Source organism: Mytilus californianus, unplaced genomic scaffold (assembly GCF_021869535.1).
Source record: "Mytilus californianus isolate M0D057914Y unplaced genomic scaffold, xbMytCali1.0.p SCAF_2, whole genome shotgun sequence".
NCBI classification, from domain to species: Eukaryota; Metazoa; Mollusca; class Bivalvia; order Mytilida; family Mytilidae; genus Mytilus; species Mytilus californianus.
In genome coordinates this window covers 63,178,297-63,197,258 of record NW_026262668.1, presented here as the reverse complement: position 1 = coordinate 63,197,258, position 18,962 = coordinate 63,178,297, and the positions used below count along the sequence as shown (strand labels likewise).

The window sequence follows — 18,962 nt, the reverse complement described above, 5'->3', positions numbered from 1 at the left end:
ACTCTTAACTTTCAATATATTTGTCTCCAGTGTATCTGATGAAGATTACCCAGAAACATGTACCATTCCTACTGAAATAAGTACCATACGTTCATATCAATGTACATAGATTTGGTGACACTACTGATGGTGTTTATAGGTCCTATGGTAACTTTTCATCTAATAGCCAGTCATTGTGATTCGATGTTGGCATGATTGAAAGTTACAAGAAGTTTTTTAGTTAAGTAGAAATTACGTCGTTTTTTTTTCAAAAAATAAAAGTTGCAACTCCCTCAAGCAATGATGGATTTGACTGGGTTTTTTTTCTGGGCTCATTTTGATTTGGCTTACCTGTTTCGGTTAGTTTGTGATGTTGGGTTACTATTAATAATAAACTCATCATATATGCCAGGATACAAATAGTGTCCGCTAGACGCGCGTTTTGTCTACAATAAACTCATTGGTGACGCTCGAATCAAAAAGTTAAAATAAAGTATGAAGTTGAAGAGCATTGAAGATCCGAAATACCGAAAGGTTTTGCCAAATACAGCTCAGGTAATATATTCGTGGGGTAGAAAATCCTTAGTATTTCGAAAAATTCAAAGTTAAGTTAATGCTTCCCAAATCATCTAACGGATTATCAAAGGACATTTATCTGTGTATCTTGTAGTGCAATTGATCTGCTTTGGTATCACTAGTTATCTGTTTTTCATGTAAAAGGCTTATAAATATTTGAAAGTGGAGTTATAGGACGTAGGAAACGGAAACTTCCTTCCCACTACAAGAAATACAAATTATATGGATGTTCTAACAGTTCAAAATTTTGAAAATTATTTTAAATTAAGAAATATATCTCCCTCATGCAAAGTATGATTCCTTGTCAGGCTTTGGTTTTTTATACTTTTTGTCCTTTTTGTTTTATAAGCTCTTCAGTTTTTTAATAAGTTTGTGGATTTTCAAATATTTGTTGGCCCCGAGTATCACTGAAGAGACCTTAATTGTCTAGTGCAGAAAATTAGCACCGTAAACGTTTTACTACCACTTGGTTGATACCTCTGCTGGTGGACTATTTGTCTCCGAGGGTATCACCAGCCCAGTGTCCAGTACTTCGGTACTGTCAAGAAAATACGGATATTGTGTTAAGAATTTGTTTTAAGGAATACAGCTCCTTCGTGTAAATCTCAGATTCCTTTCCGGCTTTGGCTAAACATTTTGTTCTTTTTGGTTTATAATTAGCTCTTCTTTTTTTTAAATCAGATTTTCAAATATTTTTGTCCTCATGCAGCAGTGAGGAGAAAATAATTGTCGAAATGCGCATCTGGTGCAGAAAATTGGTACGGTTAATGTTATTACTATAACTGGATCGATAACTCTGCTGGTGGACTGTTAGTCCCGACGGTATCACCAGCCCAGTAGTCAGTACTTCGGTACTGGCATGAAAATACGTATAGTATGTTATTTAAATTTGCAATTTCAAAATTTTGCAAATTATCTTAAATTAAGGAATATATCTCCCTCGTGCAAAGCTCTGCTTCCTTGTCCGGCTTTGGTTATACTTTTTGTCCTTTTTTGTTTATGGTGCAAAAAATTGGTATCGTTAATGATCATACTACCACTGAGTCGATTCCTCTGCTGGTGGACTATTAATAGTCCCCGAGGGTATCACCAGCACTGTAGCCTATACTTCGGTACTGCATGAAAATACGGATATTGAGTTATTAAAATTTGCAATTTCAAAATTTTGGAAACTGTTTTGAATTAAGTAATATATCTCCCTCATGCGAAGCTCCGATTCCTTGTCCAGCTTTTGTTATACTGTTTGTCCTGTTTGGTTTATAAGTTCTTTTTTTAATAAGTTTTTGGATTCAGATTCTGAATATGTTTAATCATCGTGAACCGGAATAAAATTTAAAACAAATCTTCCAAAATCTTTTTAACCACTTATTTTCTTGCAACTTTCAGTTTGTGTTCCAATTACAACACTAAATAGTATCTGTACGATTGTTATAACCTAATTTTCTTGATATGAAAATCAAATCGAGTGATGAAACTACGTCTAAGTTCAAATTCTTGTCCTCCAAAATGTCCCACTATACGTCTTTATGAGAATCTTTACATTTTTCATGAGGTCCTCGTTTTTGCCTGCTTTAAATTTTCCGTGTCTATCAACTCAGCCGTTTAGATGCTTCTTTTTGGTTCTGAAAATCATTTTTAGGGAAATAATTAATCAAGTAAAACTTTCTTTTGGACTACGATAGTCTACTGCGAGCATGATTTACTAGCTCCGATCCATTTTGACAGAACAAATCAAGAAAGTTTTCACAGAAAGTAAATAAACAATTATGGAGACCAGGCATCCACTAAATCGTACCTAGTTAATGATTTAGATACCAGGGTAGACTGTAATGTCTTTGAACGGTTTGTTATTGTGCACCCCTACTGGCCGATGTGTTTTTGTACTCTTATGAAGCATACAGAACCTTCTCAAAGACAAAAAGAAAAAGCATCTTATAAAGTTCTTTAATTTCACTTTCAGATATATTGATGATGATTGTGCTGATACTCATAACCCACATTTCACTGAGTGTTTTCATCAAATATATCCCAGTACACTTTATATATCAATGATACCAACAAACAAGTATTTATGCTTCGTATCTTGGTCTTTTCCTAGATTTTCACACAGATGGACGGCTTCCGACATCTATGACAGACGTGATTTCAACTTTCCAATTGTCAACTTCCCATTTTCACCAGTAACACACCCTTTACCCTATTGTGCACTTACATATCTCAATAAATATGTTACGCTCGTGCTTGTATACGCTATACATTACGGATTTCATTAACAGGAGTCTGATCCTTACACAAAAACTTCTCTAACAGAGTTATGACGAAGAAGAACGCTACATTAGTGAGTCATTAGTTTTATGATCACCCTTGCTAATTGGTTGACCCATACGATGTGACTGGGTCTTAACTTTACAGCAACATGTTTTCGCGGTTTAAGATACCAGAATTGTCGTCTTGCTCTTTAATTTCCTGATTGTGTCTTCTTCTCATTGATTGTGACATTTTGACTGATTGTTGATAAGTATTGAGGGTGATGCATGTTTAGCAGGAGACTCTTGCCCAGTCTCGTTTCTTTTGGAGTTCATGCGATTCTCTCACTTTTTGTTTACTTCCTTGATTTGTATCTTCACAAAAGATTGATGACATTTGAAAATCAGTAAACTACTGTTGTCTAAAAACATATCCTATTGTGCAAACCTCTTTAAATTGCAGCTATTTGAGCCAATTATAATTTATTTCGGTAAGTCTTAATTTTTTAAAGTTCATGTTAAACCTAAGAAAATATGTTCAGTCATTTGTTGCCAACTCAACAGGTTAAAATCGACCAATTTATAATTGCGGTCGTAAACTTTTTTAAGTGAAGCCTGTTTGGGTTATTTTCAGATTTCAGACAGGCATTTCGAATTTAATTGCTAAAGGATACTTTAAAATGTATGAAGCTGGAGATATCATCTGACTTTAAATAATTTATAAATGAAAAACAAATTTCTCAATGGGAACTTATAAAGAAATAACTTGAAATGTGGTAATATTATGAGTAGCGATTAAATTATTAATATTTCCATTACATTTCCTCGTTTAATATTATTAAGTTTAATTCCATAATTAATTTTCATAGATCAAAATGTGCATGCCACTTTGAACGAACATCTACATGTGAGATTTCATAAAAATGTTGTAACGTTATTAGGCGTTGTGATTTTTATCCATTTTTTTGTATAGTGATGATGGGGCAAATCTTAATATAGTAGCTGGGATTTATCAACCATAATTTAAAATTGGATCGTTTTTCAAAAGTTCGATAGAATTTTGCCCTTTACGAGATTTTTCAGTCCGACGGCTTGGTCCACGGTGGCTTGGTCATTCAATCGACCTCCTAAAATGGTTCAAGTAAAGTTCGGTAAAAAATAGTTCAGTGGTTTCTAAGAATATGGTTGTTAACAAAATATCTACTATAACTAACAGTGGCTTTTATGATTCATATCAGTTGTGGTCTTTAATCATAAATCATAAAGAAGATCACAAGCTACATATCATTTCCGTATAGATACCGAGCGAACTTGTGCTTGAGTTTTGTCCTGTTTATCACTTAAAATGATGACACTTCGTACCAGATACTCTGACAGCATGCTGTGATTTCTCCATGAGTTATATCCTATTTAGTTATTCCTGATACTTGAATAATATTTTTACATAACTATTACATAACACACAGCTACAGTATAATTCTGTGGAGTTTAAATACCTACGGAATGACGACCGAGGTCAACGAGGCCATATAAATTGTACATTTTACCTGTATACACAGGTACAAATACACATAAATTTTAAAAAGAAGATTTTATTAACCACTTACTTGATAAATTATTGCGGTTTTGTAGTTTGTTCGATAGAACGGTAGTTCAATAAAGATAGAAATCTAATTTTTACACGTATTTGAAGACCATCCCGAGGAAATTAAATGTTTTGACGGGAAGTTCGTCTAGAAATTGTCCGCTGTACTGTGTAAGTTTTTGGTAAGTACTTATATATTTCATCGTTTCGTTTTCTTTGTACAAAGGAAAATTAAGTAATTTTTATACTTAAGTAAATAAAACATAAATAAAACAAACAAGACTGGACTAGCATTTAGAAATTTTATTACAATTTGGCTTTATCTTGCATTTTGTGTACACGTAGATCATTCCCATTTTACAGTGTAAATAAATGGCACTAATATATACTGTACGGAATACTTGAAGCGTTGGTGGTTACTCGTGAGCTCTCTGCAATTTTGAAACTGTGATTAACAAACAATGTCTATTCAACTTTTTGAACCAAAAAAATGTATCGTAAACTTTTGTAGAAATGGGAAAAAAGTGTTTTTATCTCTAAACTAATTCCAAACGCTGAACTTGGTTTCTTAAATCCCGATTAGATCAGCGAGACAACACTAAAGATATATGATCAGATAATATCAACTGATAGAACACTGACTGATAAACAAACACACAATTGCGGATTTCTTGAATCACTTTAGCTGCGAAAGTCTTTCATAGGTCAAAAGCTTTTGATGTTCAACCCTTTCTTGCTTTAAAACGACTCAGTTTGGTTATTACAACACAATCTGTATTGTGTCTGTGGAAATAAGCAAGGCCCAAGAACCTCTTAATTTAAACGGGTAACTAAAAACTGTAACCGGGTTGAGCTTGTGTTGTGATAAACTATTCGACAACGTATCGCTATTTGCTATAAACTATTTTCTATAAACACAAATAATATAAAGTTGTCTGGCTATATCCGGTGTTATAGCATATCAGAAACTGTGGCCACTAAGACATTGATATATTAACTAGTATGTCTATCAACAGACATATCAACGGAAATACGACCACAAAATTGCATCACGGCTGATGAGTTGATTCCCTTTCGTTTAATCAGATTTTACTGTACCGAAGCTTCGAAAGACTTTCAAAGCTCGAAAAAATTTCTAAGGCAAAGTTTAACACAAGGTGGTCTCAATTGAGAGTAGCAGTGAAAATTATATACGAAGAGGAAAAGAAGGCAGATTCATTGTAATCATTAATAGATGATCATCGTTTATCCTTTTATGTCTAACCAATCTGACTTCAAAACTTCTTTGCTCTTCTTTGCTCTTCTTTGCTTTCTTTGCTCTTCTTTGCTCATATTCATACATAAAGACGGGTTGAAAGAATAAGTCCATTTTTTTCAAAGAAAAATTGCCAACTCAGATACAAATGTCTGGCTATAAGAAGGTACAAATTATTATTGGCAAACAGTATTTTTCGAATAACTAGAATAATTTCCTGTTCTTAGAAAAGTATACAATACTTAAGATTTGAGAATAAAGGTGGTCTTTCCTTCCCAGTTTCCAATATACAATAATATAACGTGATCTAACTCATGAGTATCCATCACTCTATTAACCAGCACTAACAACACTACAATGTGTCATTTTATAGTTCACCTTTTTAAAATATTTTTTCGCCGGAGCGTCGCTGGTGAGTCTTTTGTAGACGAAACGCGCATCTGGCGTAAAAAGTTCAGCCTGATTTCTATGATGAGTTTAATCATTAATGAACTCAGCATATTTTGCATATTTGGACCAACGATATTTTGCAAGGCAATGCAGAAACACTTTTAAATTTTAAAAACATCTGTTACGATGTCCGTTCGCATAATACGTTTTTTTCTTGAAATAACCTCGCCAGGCACGTACGAGACCATATTTGACCAAATCTTCGAATAAGTTTTACAGAACTTGTTGTGTAACCAGTAGTTATTGATATCGTAATACATTAATAAATAAGAAACATATATCATGGTTTACAATTCGGTTTGGTGGGAAAGTGTCAGCTACGTTTTAAGATTGAAACAAGGAAATACAAGGTGATTATCATCTGTGACACAGTGTTATGTATACAAGAAAAAGATGTATTGATATACATATGTCCTGAGGGAAACTAGTTTGAATAGAATGAATAATTTATTGTGAAATGACACTCATATTACAGATATGATCTAGACAAAAATTTAGTTATTGATATTTTTTCCTGTACTTTTTTATTTTTTGGATGGACGAACCCTTATACCGTTTGTCTTTAAATAAGATTTTAAAAATTGTCAGCACCACAATACTTTATGAGAAAACAGCAGTTTGGAAATTTTGTGAGCGCTAAGGGTAAAACATCGGGGTTTTTCATCTACGTAGCAGTTCGTATTGATAATAAATCGTAATCATAATTGTAGTCTTTCTAAGAAATCTAAACCCAAAAATTGTGATTGCTCATTTTCAAAATTATTTCTAATTATCTTATTTTCAAAGGTTTCATTCAATCTTCTTTCATATTCAAGAAAATATTGTTTATTGGGCAATGGGATCACCTCCAGTTTTTTGTGGGGTTCGTGTTGCTAAATCTTTAGTTTTCTATGTTGTATCTTGTATACGTATACTATTGTTTGTCTTTTATTCTTTTTCGCTTTTTTTTTGCCATGGCGTTGTCAGTTAATTTCAACTTGTGGGTTTGAATGTCCCTTTTGTATCTTTCGTCTCTCTTTTTTTAACATAGTAATTCTAATGATCTGATTAAAAAAGTAATGAAGTTGGTGTTGTCGAAAAAATAGTCTTATGGTTTAATGGTCACTCTCTTCGGTTAACAATAGATTATTAACCTTAGTGTTAGTGTCAAATATAAATATTCAGTGTTGGTTAGTTATCAAAGTTACTTCATTTGGTCTATTCGAAATTTGACATTTATAAGATTAAATTGTAGACAAATAATTTACTTAACAATATTGAATAATTGTCTACTTAAAACTTGGCAGGGATGTTTTAATCTTGACCGGCCATCGCCAGCTCGACAAAATATATGTCACGGGAACGTTCCAATATTCATACATGAAAAATACCTATAGGGCATAATGTAAGACCTGAAATATTTTTGAACAATGCAATTTATCATATCTATAATCTACAGTTTAGGCGTGGTATTTGAGTAGAGCGCTAAAATGGTCCACTTTTATTGTCTTAAGTTGTGTACAATATGTAAAAGGAGCTTTTTAAATACCTCATAGTCAATAATCTATTTGCATTTAAAGAATTCAATACATATGATTATTTTGCTGTCGGTGCTTGTTCAAGTTTTGAGGATTATTGCTATTAATTCGCCTTTTAATAATCGGTGTGAATAAAAGCCGTGTGAATCAGGTATGTGAATTGTATTGTATATCATCTGTTGTCAGTATTTGGTGTGAAAAGACACAAATTTTATCTAATGTTTAATTCAAAAATTACTACGTTAAAGCCTCATACTTAGTCATGATTGTGGTTAGTCTATATAGAGAAAAAAAATAGGATGGAAAAAAGTTTTTTCCCAAAAGCATTTTTATCCTATGATTAACAGGCAGATAATTCGAAATTCGTGTTTCATTTCCCATGCACTTTAGATATCGTACCTGTAATGTACACATGAAGTAAATATATGACGAATACCTGTAAAATTTTTAAACACTTTATTTTAGTATTGTTTTAACAATTGCATATTGTAGAATTGAAACGTATTTTAATATTGTTTTAAGGTGGAGGTTTGGAAAAGGGCCTTTTAGTTTTTACTGGAGAAAAGTTGTCCGTCTGTTAATAGAAATTAAGACAAATGGAGATTCGTTCACTAGTCTTCCTTGGATCTATTTCTGATATTTTTTTCTGCACACATTTGGAGTAGGAGGATTATGTCCCATATTGGCTCATATATATGAAGGTGTTGTAAATAACTTCATATTTTACAGAACATTAAGAAGTATACAGGGATTTAAAAGAAAAGATAATTCAAGACATCACTTTCAGCGTTATGAAGCACAATTAAGATAATATACCTTTGACGGGTTTCGTTTGCAAAAGTGATTTCGACAGCATTTCCTTCATTATTTGTTGCGATGAAACATCGAACACAACATATTAGAGAAACAAAAAAAAGTATTTTAAGAGATGTCATATCCGTTATCATACATTTTCACTAAACGTGATTTTGTTTCTAGGCAATCTGCAGTAGTCGGTTTCACAAAAAAACTTACGACTAAGATTGGTTGTAGGTAAGTTTTTTTTGTGAAACCGACTCCAGAGGCGGATTGGGGGTTGGCAGGTGGCCCGATACAGCCTTATGGAGCTAGATATATGCTTGATGCATAGACTGTTTTTACATGTTCTACTCCTAATGTTGCCTCGTTTGCTCTACCCCTTTTTTCAAAATCCTGGATTCTCATCCGATCTGATTAAAATTCAAATCAGCCGTTACTCGTTTACTCGCCGAAGAGCAAACACAATCCGAGATCTATAGTTTAATTAGATTAGTGGCTAGGGTGTGCATTTCCATTTACGTAGTCCTAAATATTGACGATAAACAATAAGAAATAGGAAAATGTTTAACATGAGTATTTTTACCACTCCTTGTTGCCACGTTAAAAATGGAATAAAAAAAATGTTTTCCTGAATAGCACTTAACGTAATACGGTTGAAACAGGTTTATGACTTCTTTATTTGCACCGTATTTTGAAACAAAAAGGTCGTGGACCTTGCAGCTCCTAATACTGCTGACTTCTCTGAACGTCGCCATCGGATCCGGACCTAAGTGTATATGCTCCTCTAAATTAATAAACTTACTATTTGAATATAATACTCATTATCATTAATATTATTTGTGTTAGGGGTAACAGCTTTACTGTTTACTACATATTGCTATTCTATCCTTCAAAAGCAATGTATCTTTTATATGTTAGTTGAATGTCACGTGCAGTAATCGAAACTAGCATGATATTAGTTTTTACAGACAGAACGAAATGCAGCATATGGCAAAACAATTAAAGTGTCACTGTAATGTAACATATGTAGGTCTTGCATGTTATATGCCTACCCCGAAGAGTACTAGTCCCATATAAAGTTATACATCTACCCCGAAGAGTCCCATTTAAAATTATATTTCTACCCCGAAGAGTCCCATATAAAGTTATATTTCTACCCCGAAAAGTCCCATAAAAAGTTATATTTCTACCCCGTAGAGTCCCATAAAAAGTTATATTTCTACCCCGAAGAGTCCCGTATAAAGTTTTCTTTTAGTCATGTTTACAGTTAATGACTCTGCAACTCAAATATTGAGCTTGAAGCTGGAATTCATAACTATAACAATAGTTCAATGCTTGGCAGCAGTAATCCACATACAAAAGGAAATATTTTTATGACTGAAACATATCTTATCTAAAATCATATTTAAGTGTGTTCATATTATATCATAACAAAACAATCAATAAACAATTAAAACATGCATATTTTTATTGTTAAAATTCGATTTTCCGTCTTCCCTCCAGCGTTATTCTATACGTCTTCCAAAAAATCACTAAAACAAATCTACCAGCTGTTAAAATATTATATTAATATAAACTGATCAATTATATAATCTATCCACATATGGAAATTAGATAAATGCAAACAGGTCGATTTCTTTAGTGTAAAATGTAATAATCATGGAATAAAAGAGTTCTTGACCAGTATTATAAGGTATGTTTCTACAATACTTTTGAATATATAGGAATTGGCATTTTTTCAACACAACAAATAAAAAACAAACGAGTTTTGCTTTGCACGAAATCATATAGTTTGTTAAATTGAAAAAGCAAAACAACACCAGACCGTTTGGAAATATTTCGTGTGTATTAAATAAAATGCGATGAAAAGTAAAGACAAATTGAAATACTGGCACAATTTTATTGATTGGTTTATTGTTGGTTGCTGGTCTCGCAGTGGTGAAGACCAGACCAAGCCCAAACAAAAATGAATTCATAGTATCTGAAGAAGCGAATGGAACATGGTAGGAAGCTTTTGAAATGTAAAACATGAATGTTAGGAGGAGGTTGACCTTGAAAACCAGCCTTTCCGCTCAAACAGAAGTGTGTCGCTTTTTCAATACGTGACTTTTGACAGAATTACACGAGCTGTGACGTCTTACTTTGACATTCATATAATAAACAAATCCAAGATACAAAATGATGTAATATTTGTTAAATGACAATGTTACCCTCCTGATGTAATATTTGTTAAATGACAATGTTACCCTCCTGATGCGCATGTGGTCCTTATTTGGTTTTGGCTTCTCTTATGTTATTATGTTTGTTTTTTGGTCTTCAACGTCTGATGCTTTCTGATTTCCATTATTTGGTTTCTTGGCATACTACAGGAAAATAAATCTTCAAAATGTGCCTATGGTGATTCAAATTAATTTCGTCATTTTTTTTATTTTAAAGTTTTTATTTTTATAGGACGGGAGTAAGATTTTTGTCATTGTTTTTGACTATTGATCATTATACACGTGGAAAATAGGAGCACGTGGAATTTTGCATTATACACGTGGAAAATAGGAGCACGTGGAATTTTGTTTCATTTTACCGAAGAATTAATAAATAGTTATAGTTTTACTGTGCGTATTGCCGTGTGTTTGTTTATTCTACATTGGCTAGAGGTATAGGGTGAGGGTTGAAATCTCACAAAACATGTTTAACCCCGCTGCATTTTTACGCCTGTTCCAAGTCAGGAGCCTCTGGCCTTTGTTAGTCTTGTATGTTTTTTTTTATTTATTTTAGTTCATTCATATGTTTCGGAGTTTAGTGTGACGTCCATTTTCACTGACCTAGTACACATTTTTGTTTAGGGGCCAGCTGAAGCGGGATTTTCTCGCTGTGATGAAGACCCATTGGTGGCCTTGGGCTGTTTTGTGCTCTTTGGTCGGGTTGTTGTCTCTTTGAAACATTCCCCATTTCTATTCTCAATTTTATAAGTATGTTTTATATGCACAATTCTCGTCACACAATGTGTACTTTAAATGACCAATACTCCAATCCCTCTCCGCCACCATAGAGTAGTAGAGCAATAGTTTTTGTTGTAAGAACGCATTCGTTTGTTTTCTTCAAGTTTTTTGACAGGGTGATCTTACAGTCATTTCTCAGATTAATCATTCGTTCATAAAAGTTCTTATTAATATGTAAAAATACACAATGAAGTTACAAAGTTCTTGAAATAGGAAGAAACCCGATACTAGTATTTCAAACCATAATGCCTTATAGGAATTTCTATGAAAAACTTTTAACATGCATGCTTGCTATTTCTTTCACATTTACCAAGACAACTTCTTTTATTCCAATATTCAGATATAGTGCCAATATTCAGTTTCGGTTTTGTAAATTGTTAACTTACAAGACTGTTGGTGGCCTAGCTTGGGCTGTTTTCTGCTCTTTGGTTGGGTTGTTGTCTCTTTGACGCATTTCCAGTTTCCATTCACGATTTTAGTATCTATTAAATGGGATTACTACATGTAGTTGAAATGAAATGACAAGGACAGAAGGATTTATAATCAGACAACCACTACCTTTCGCCTAGTTGCATCAAAATTCTATTTGTCAGCAAAACAGAACATAATGTAGGTTAAACTCAAAGAACATAGCTAAACAGTGGATATGCTTTTTATTATCTATGTTAGTCGAGTATATATAGTTTTCTATTTGTTTAGAAAATTTTACGATTTCACAATTGATAATCTAATTCTCATTGTGTTGGACAATGGCTACAATTTTAAGAGGTTTTTATTTCACAATATTATATTAGAACTTTAGGCTGGTTGTAATTATTTCTTTCGCTTGTATATCTAATTGCACTATAAATTTCATTGGATTACTATGCATTTTTTATTTAGATTAAACGCCCATCGAGTGCATTTCAATTAATCTATAATATGTAGGTAAATCGTATATAAAGACGTTAATTTACGTTTTCGTTTAATTACACTTGAAGGTAAGAAACCACACACAAACAAACTTACACCATATCATGTTAATTCTAACAAAAATATCCTTTACAGAGTTGTTCATGGTAACATCATAATAGAGCAAACAAATATAAAAATTGTCTTTCATATTCTTTTTGTAATTTTTGCCTTAATAAATAGACATAGTAATAACAAAGGTTATGTATTGTTGTATGTTATTGCGTCTTGATTTTCTTTTTCTAAAGGTTGTAATGGAGGATACGTATTGTTTCGTTTAATTACAGTTCAAAGTGCTTCGAAATATTTGCTATCTTCTTCCTTGTATTGAATTGTTTACACAAGTTTTTGCATTGCACGAGCCACAGTTTTACTGCACTGATCTTGACGTGGAAGTTACAGGACCGACATAAGAGTGTGAAAATCATGATTGCGTGTACCTGTGTTTTCTGTCGTCTATGTTACGCTTTTATTAGAGTCAAGTGTGTTTTTCCTTATTTTTAAAGTAAAACCTTTTTATGTACTTTTTATTATCTTTTTACTCCTCTTATAAGGACGGTTGAATCCCGTCAAATGTTATGTGCCCTACCCGGTCAGCAACCTCTTCATTGTTTGGCTTTACTAATATCGTATACATCTCTTTAAAAATGGTGACAGTAAGTAACATTTTGAACGATTTAAAGTTATTTGTAAAGACGCTTGTGTATTGCTGTTTTTGTTTTTGTTTTCGTTTTTGTTTTGTTGTTTTATAAAAATAAGAAGATATGGTATGATTGCCAATGAGACAACTCTCCACAAGAGACCAAATGACACAGAAATTATATAGGTCATCGTACGGCCTTCAACAATGAGCAAAACCCATACCACATAGTCAGCTATAAAAGGCCCTGAAATGACAAATGTAAAACAATTCAAACGAGAAAACTAACGGCCTGATTTATGTACAAAATAATGAACGAAAAACAAATATGATACACAGCAACAAACGACAAGCACTGAATTGCAGGCTCCTGACTTGGGACAGGCACGTTTAAAATGTGACGGGTTTGTTTTGGGGTTTTTTTTTTGGGGGGGGGGGGGGGGTAGTCTTTTGTGTTGCAGTTTCATTGACATATATAAAGATCTCTTTTTATTTATATTCATAGTTGAAAAATGTAAGTTAACACTGTGTATTAATTTGGATCTGTAATATAAATGATAGCACGTCTACAGTATTTTTCCATGGTTTTATTATGAAAACATCTACAAATATATTGTTCATGCCAGACACGATCGTTCTATTTTAAAAGTAACTTGGTAGTGAAACCAATTCTTCAAAACAATTGACATTGGGCCATACATACTTGTTGAGAATTTCACCTTCAAAGCACGTTAGTTTAACACAGAGTTTTGGTTTATCCTTTACTCAAGGTGACCAGATAAGGGAGGTGAACCGCTACTGGGAGTGGTTTGATTGTAACAACGTATCTTTTATGTTTGTCTAACGTCACTTACACTATCTTTAAAGAGATTTACATGTGTACTACAAGGTGAAACTTTAATAGGTAAAATATTGTTTTAACTACAAACATGCCAGTATTTTTATAGACAGCCTGCATGAGTCACCTCTCTACCGTTTACACGGACTTTGTATGGAGATAAGGAAACATGTAGGTTATGTAACTTTGATTCTTATATTTTTTTTTCTACACATGGTTTAATTTTGTTATTCAATTTATCTTTTTTTTGTAACATACGTTTTGATGAATTAAATTGTATAAAGTTTTTTACTAAACATCTTAATAATAACTAAAGCCCAATATTATTTTTGGAGGAAGTTCCCTGTCTCAATCACTCCAATACCAGGTATTGTAAGGGGTTTGTTCACAAGCCTTGTTTTAAGAATACTTTTTTTTTGTGTAGCCGATTGCGCACTTATTTTCTTTTTATGGCTTCTCCCCCTTTTATTCCGATCCATCAAAATTTTTGGATCCTACTGTTCTTCCTTGTCGTTCTGAATAAATTATGTTAGAAGTGTTTCTTTGGGAACCAACTATGCTCCTTTTCTTTCCGGCTTGTTAATTGCATTATTTGTATTAGGCAGACTTTCACACATGCAAGGGGCTTCTAAAAAAAGAATTAACATGAAGATGATGGCATTATTCTTTAACTTCACGTTCCGCTATATAGATGATGTCCTCTCACTGAATAGTTCATAGTTTGGTGACAATGTTGATCGTATCTATGACCTTGATGTAAAGGATACTTCATATACAGTTAAGCCTGCTTTATATCTTGACTTGCATCAAGAACTCTACAGTGAGGATCGATGAGAACTAAAGAGACGATATCAATGTTTCCTCATTATTCTTTATTTAATTCAGTTTAATTCATATTATCATCATCCTCGATTGAAGTTTCAACTTTATAATGAATAATACACAAAAGGAATTACTGGTATCACCAAAAATATTGTACTGTACAAGAGACCATACCAATCTCATGAATCTTTAATAAAGTCGTTTGTCCAAAACCCAATTATAACTTAGGTAGATTAAAAGTATTTTTTAAACTGTAAACTGTGATTTCACCCATTATTAACCACGCCATTTTCCAAAAGAGTATGAATAACCACAACTTCACATTTTTTCTGTCTTATCAAAATGAGTAAACTGTGTAATGCAAATTTTGATACCATTGCTAATAATGTTTTATTTTTTTTCAGATATTCACCATGTAGATGTGGCTATGAATTTACTGGTCAGAATTCTTTCCTGTATTACAATGGTATTAACGGCTCCTATTTTGAAATGTAAGTTGTTACATGTATACACAAATTAATACACTTTTAATTCTAAGTTAATCCTTTAATCTTTGTTGTTTACAAACCTTTATATATTTTCTCGGTCATGTCACTGACAAGTTTGAAGAGTGTTAGGCCTATATGAAGGTTTAACATCTAATGACGCATATTACAAGTATAATATTTAATATTAGAAAATTATTATGATAGTTCCAAACACACTCTAAATCAGTGTGATTTCCGAAGTAAGCAAAACATTGACTTTTATACAAGAATAGTGATTTATCTGTTATTCTCCCACTTGTGAAATTTTGAGAAACATGGGAAATGAGAAAAAGAATAATATGGATGATAAAGTGAAATGTTGCATCAAACTTGTTTTCACAAGCAAAAAAAAAAACAGCAAAGTTAACACAAACAAACGAACAAAGGAAAAAAAGAAAAAGTAGAACAATTTTTGCTTTAAAAGGCCTTGTGGTTTTAAACTGATCTTGTTTTGTTATAAGGCATTGGAAAGTAGAATTGAAAATTCAAAGAACCAATAGCTTATCCATGTCTATATTCTTTGACATAAAGTATTCATTATATCTATTTCAGACGAAATAACAAAGCGTTGTAGCAGTATAAAATGTGAAAACGACAGTTATTGCATGGAAGAAACCTTTGTGTTGAATGGTGTGGATTTACTGGAAACGGAAGCTAGATGTATATGTCATGGTTATTTTACCGGGCCACGATGTGAGGCAAAAATCATTCTTACTCCAGATGTGATAAAAGCACATTACATAGGATTTAAAGTTTCATTTCATAACGTTTCTAGTGGAGAAGTTATATCAAGTGATACTTTTAAAGACAGTTTATCATATTCTATTCAGTATTGGAAAAACGCATCAGAACGGTCATGCTCGATTGCTACAAATATTTACTCTCCTGTCGATGGATTAGATGGTTTACAAATGGATACATCTTTCACCTTGTGTGCCGTAACTGACCCGGCTGGTTGGTGCGTGCCAAGAGAGGTGAATTTAACACATGACAAGAACTGTCTGGTTATCAAAACTTTGAATACTGAGTATTCTTTTTGGTCGCAATCATTTGTACTTCCGGTTGCTATATCTGTGATTGTTGTTTTATGTTTATTAATATTTATAATACTTTGTATGTTAAAAAGAACGTTCATGCCATCAGACAATCATCAAAAATCAAGGCAATCGCAAAAGGACTGGGCAAAGAAAAGACGGAAAGAAAAGCAGCGCGAACAATCAAAAGAAGTACATCTAGTTAAAGAATCATCGTTAGACGATCTTCTGATTGACAGTTACCCGAGTCCGGACGATTCGTCGATCGATCGGAGAACAACTAGGAAAGCGGGAACTACAACATTTGCACCTATTCTCAATCAAAGCAGTTTACCAAACGTAATGGAAGAACAGAACACAGAGGATGTCTTAAATCAAAACGAGTCTAGTCATATGTTACATCATACTAACGGAAGTGTCTCAGAAGCATAATCATTTTAATTTATCAGTATTTAATGTTGATTTGTTTTATTTTTTAACTATTGAAAGTTTTACAAAAGATTTAACAGTTTCTAAAATATCAGATTAATGAATAAAAAATCATTTGCATTCTGGAAAATCAGATTATTTCCCTGTAATATCTGCAGAAGACTGCTGTCGTCAAATTCACAGAGAATCCTGGCTATATGATAGAGGGTTGGCTTCCTTTTTTTATTTTGCTTTTTTAAGTCACATGTTTTGATCTCTGGTTGTGAGTTTAGTTTTAAAATATTTAAGGGAAACCTTCCCTAATGGTCAACTCAAAAAAGGAATTGATTGGAACGTAAAACAATTTGGTAAGCATTAGTCTACCGAAGTCACTTCTAGTCTCATGAGTCCAGGTAAAGACAGTCAGAAAGGTATTTAAGTGACTACAGATGGGATAAGCAGGGTAATCATCTCACAATATTCAGTCTTAAACTCATGTAAGGGCAATAGTGTGTATCAGGACCTGGAACTCGACGAAAATGGTACTGATCTCAGTAAATATTGTAATTATTTTCATCAGAATATTATAAAAGTTGAATATTCATGCGTTAGGTTCTGAATCATTTAAGCTCTAACAATAGAACCCTTCGGCAACTACAATGAAGGTTTGTTTTATTTCAATACAGAAATCCATTAAATATGTTGTTTTAATCCAAAGTTAGAACCTAATGTCTAACTAATTTGTACATTGTGTTGTGCTGTTATACCACTGTCCCAGATTAGGGGAACGGTTGAACACTCACAAACATGATTAACCCCGCCATATTTAATATGTGCATGTCCAAAGTCAGTAATTTAGTAGTTGTCGTTGGTTGCTGTCTGTCATTTTGTTTTAGTCTTGATTTTCATTTAAATCCGGTAATGGGTTTATTTTTCGTTTGAATTGTTTCACATTTTTGTAAAGTATGGGTTTAAAGGGCGTACGGTGAAACATTTGTTTAAGTCCGCGTCATTTGGACTCTGGTAGATAGTTGTCTCAATGGCAATCATACCCCATCTTCTTATTTCTATATTTAGAATGGTGAAATTGGACAAACACGGTTTATGACATAGTAATAATATATCTTTACAGCATCCGATCTAATGCACAATGACAATCGCAAATATTGAAAATTCTTCCGCATAAACTTAGAAGAAGTTGTTTCACATTTGTTTCGTTGAATTATTGCACCTTTTAAGGCCATTTACAGCTTAACATACGTGTTCTTATGGTGTTCACTCTATTTGATTGTCTTCTAAACTCTTAAATGATAGTGTTCGGAAGTACCAAAGACACATATAAGGACACTTATATCCTATGCGTATCTATTAGAGTGAGGAAAAATTTAGTTCTTTATCTTTGTTTGAAATTCCAAATTTGCGACTTATGATTGTTTATGATTTTCTCTTAAGAAACTTTCGTTGGTGTATTAGTATAAGTTTGGTTTCAAATTGAATTCCAACACCTAATTCCCTTTAAGTTATCAAACAGTTTATACAATATGATTTACAGGGTTTTTAGGCTTTTATGTCGTCAATATTGAGATCCGACAAGAGGTTTTTGTTGTTGAACAGGTGAGTTGCAATAAGTGCGATATAAAAGATATTCAAAAAGTCTGATTTATTTTTTATAGATTTGACTGATTTATAATGAAGGATGTCATCAAAACTTTTGACGGCAATGAAATTTTTTAAAGCGTAGTGTTTCTCTGTGGTATATTTTGCAATGCCAACAGATTAGAAAAGTCTGCGATTGACAATATCCGAGATGATATAGAGTTTCTGTTGTTTTAAATGGGGATTTCTTAGAGGTGTTTCCAAAGCATTACTGTTTTTATTACTATTTTATGGTTAAATAATGTCTGTCAATACTGTTTTCGCTTTTACAACAACCTTCGAGGTTAAAGGAAACTTACACCAGTAACAATCATACCAAATTTCATTGCAATTCCCCACGAAAATAACATTTTATTCTTGGTCTTAAAGACATAGTTAACCCATATTGTAGGTGTAGACTTATTGTTGATAATTCCACCATTTCTTGACACGATGTAATATATTTTCAATATTGGTCAGATATAATTGATTTGAAAAAAATCCAAGTTCTTCGTAATTTATGTTAACCTTATCATTGGTGCTCCTGTTTTACTGTTCATTCTCTTTATTATGGATATAAATCAGTACCATGGCAGTAAGTTTTTTAGCTGTTCAACTGATTGCTTCGATTTTATAGCTTCAGAAAATCAATATTGCACCTGGTAAAACCAAGATACGGACAGGCTCTTACGGAATTATTTAGAT

The 18,962-nt window shown here is 32.8% G+C and overlaps 1 protein-coding gene across 4 annotated transcripts; it reads left to right on the top strand.

Moving 5' to 3' along the window:
* The first annotated feature begins 4,350 nt into the window (after window positions 1-4,350).
* Window positions 4,351-16,763, top strand: LOC127730196 (uncharacterized). 4 transcript variants are annotated; one of them, XM_052238473.1, is made up of 3 exons: window positions 4,351-4,568; window positions 15,058-15,144; window positions 15,733-16,763. In XM_052238473.1, the coding sequence occupies exons 2-3, from the start codon at window positions 15,081-15,083 to the stop codon at window positions 16,644-16,646; spliced, it is 978 nt and encodes a 325-aa protein (XP_052094433.1). In that variant the 5' UTR covers window positions 4,351-4,568; window positions 15,058-15,080; the 3' UTR covers window positions 16,647-16,763. The 4 variants fall into 4 exon arrangements, with proteins under 4 accessions (XP_052094433.1, XP_052094436.1, XP_052094434.1 ...); XM_052238476.1 differs by lacking the exon at window positions 4,351-4,568 and adding an exon at window positions 7,629-7,759; XM_052238474.1 differs by lacking the exon at window positions 4,351-4,568 and adding an exon at window positions 9,996-10,099.
* The last annotated feature ends 2,199 nt before the right edge of the window (window positions 16,764-18,962 follow it).

Bases quoted from the DNA above. Each gene is read 5' to 3' on its own strand.
- LOC127730196 (XM_052238473.1), top strand. From the start codon at position 15,081: ATGAATTTACTGGTCAGAATTCTTTCCTGTATTACAATGGTATTAACG. The intron at 15,145-15,732 runs GTAAGTTGTTAC...TATCTATTTCAG, and splicing joins AACGGCTCCTATTTTGAAAT to ACGAAATAACAAAGCGTTGT.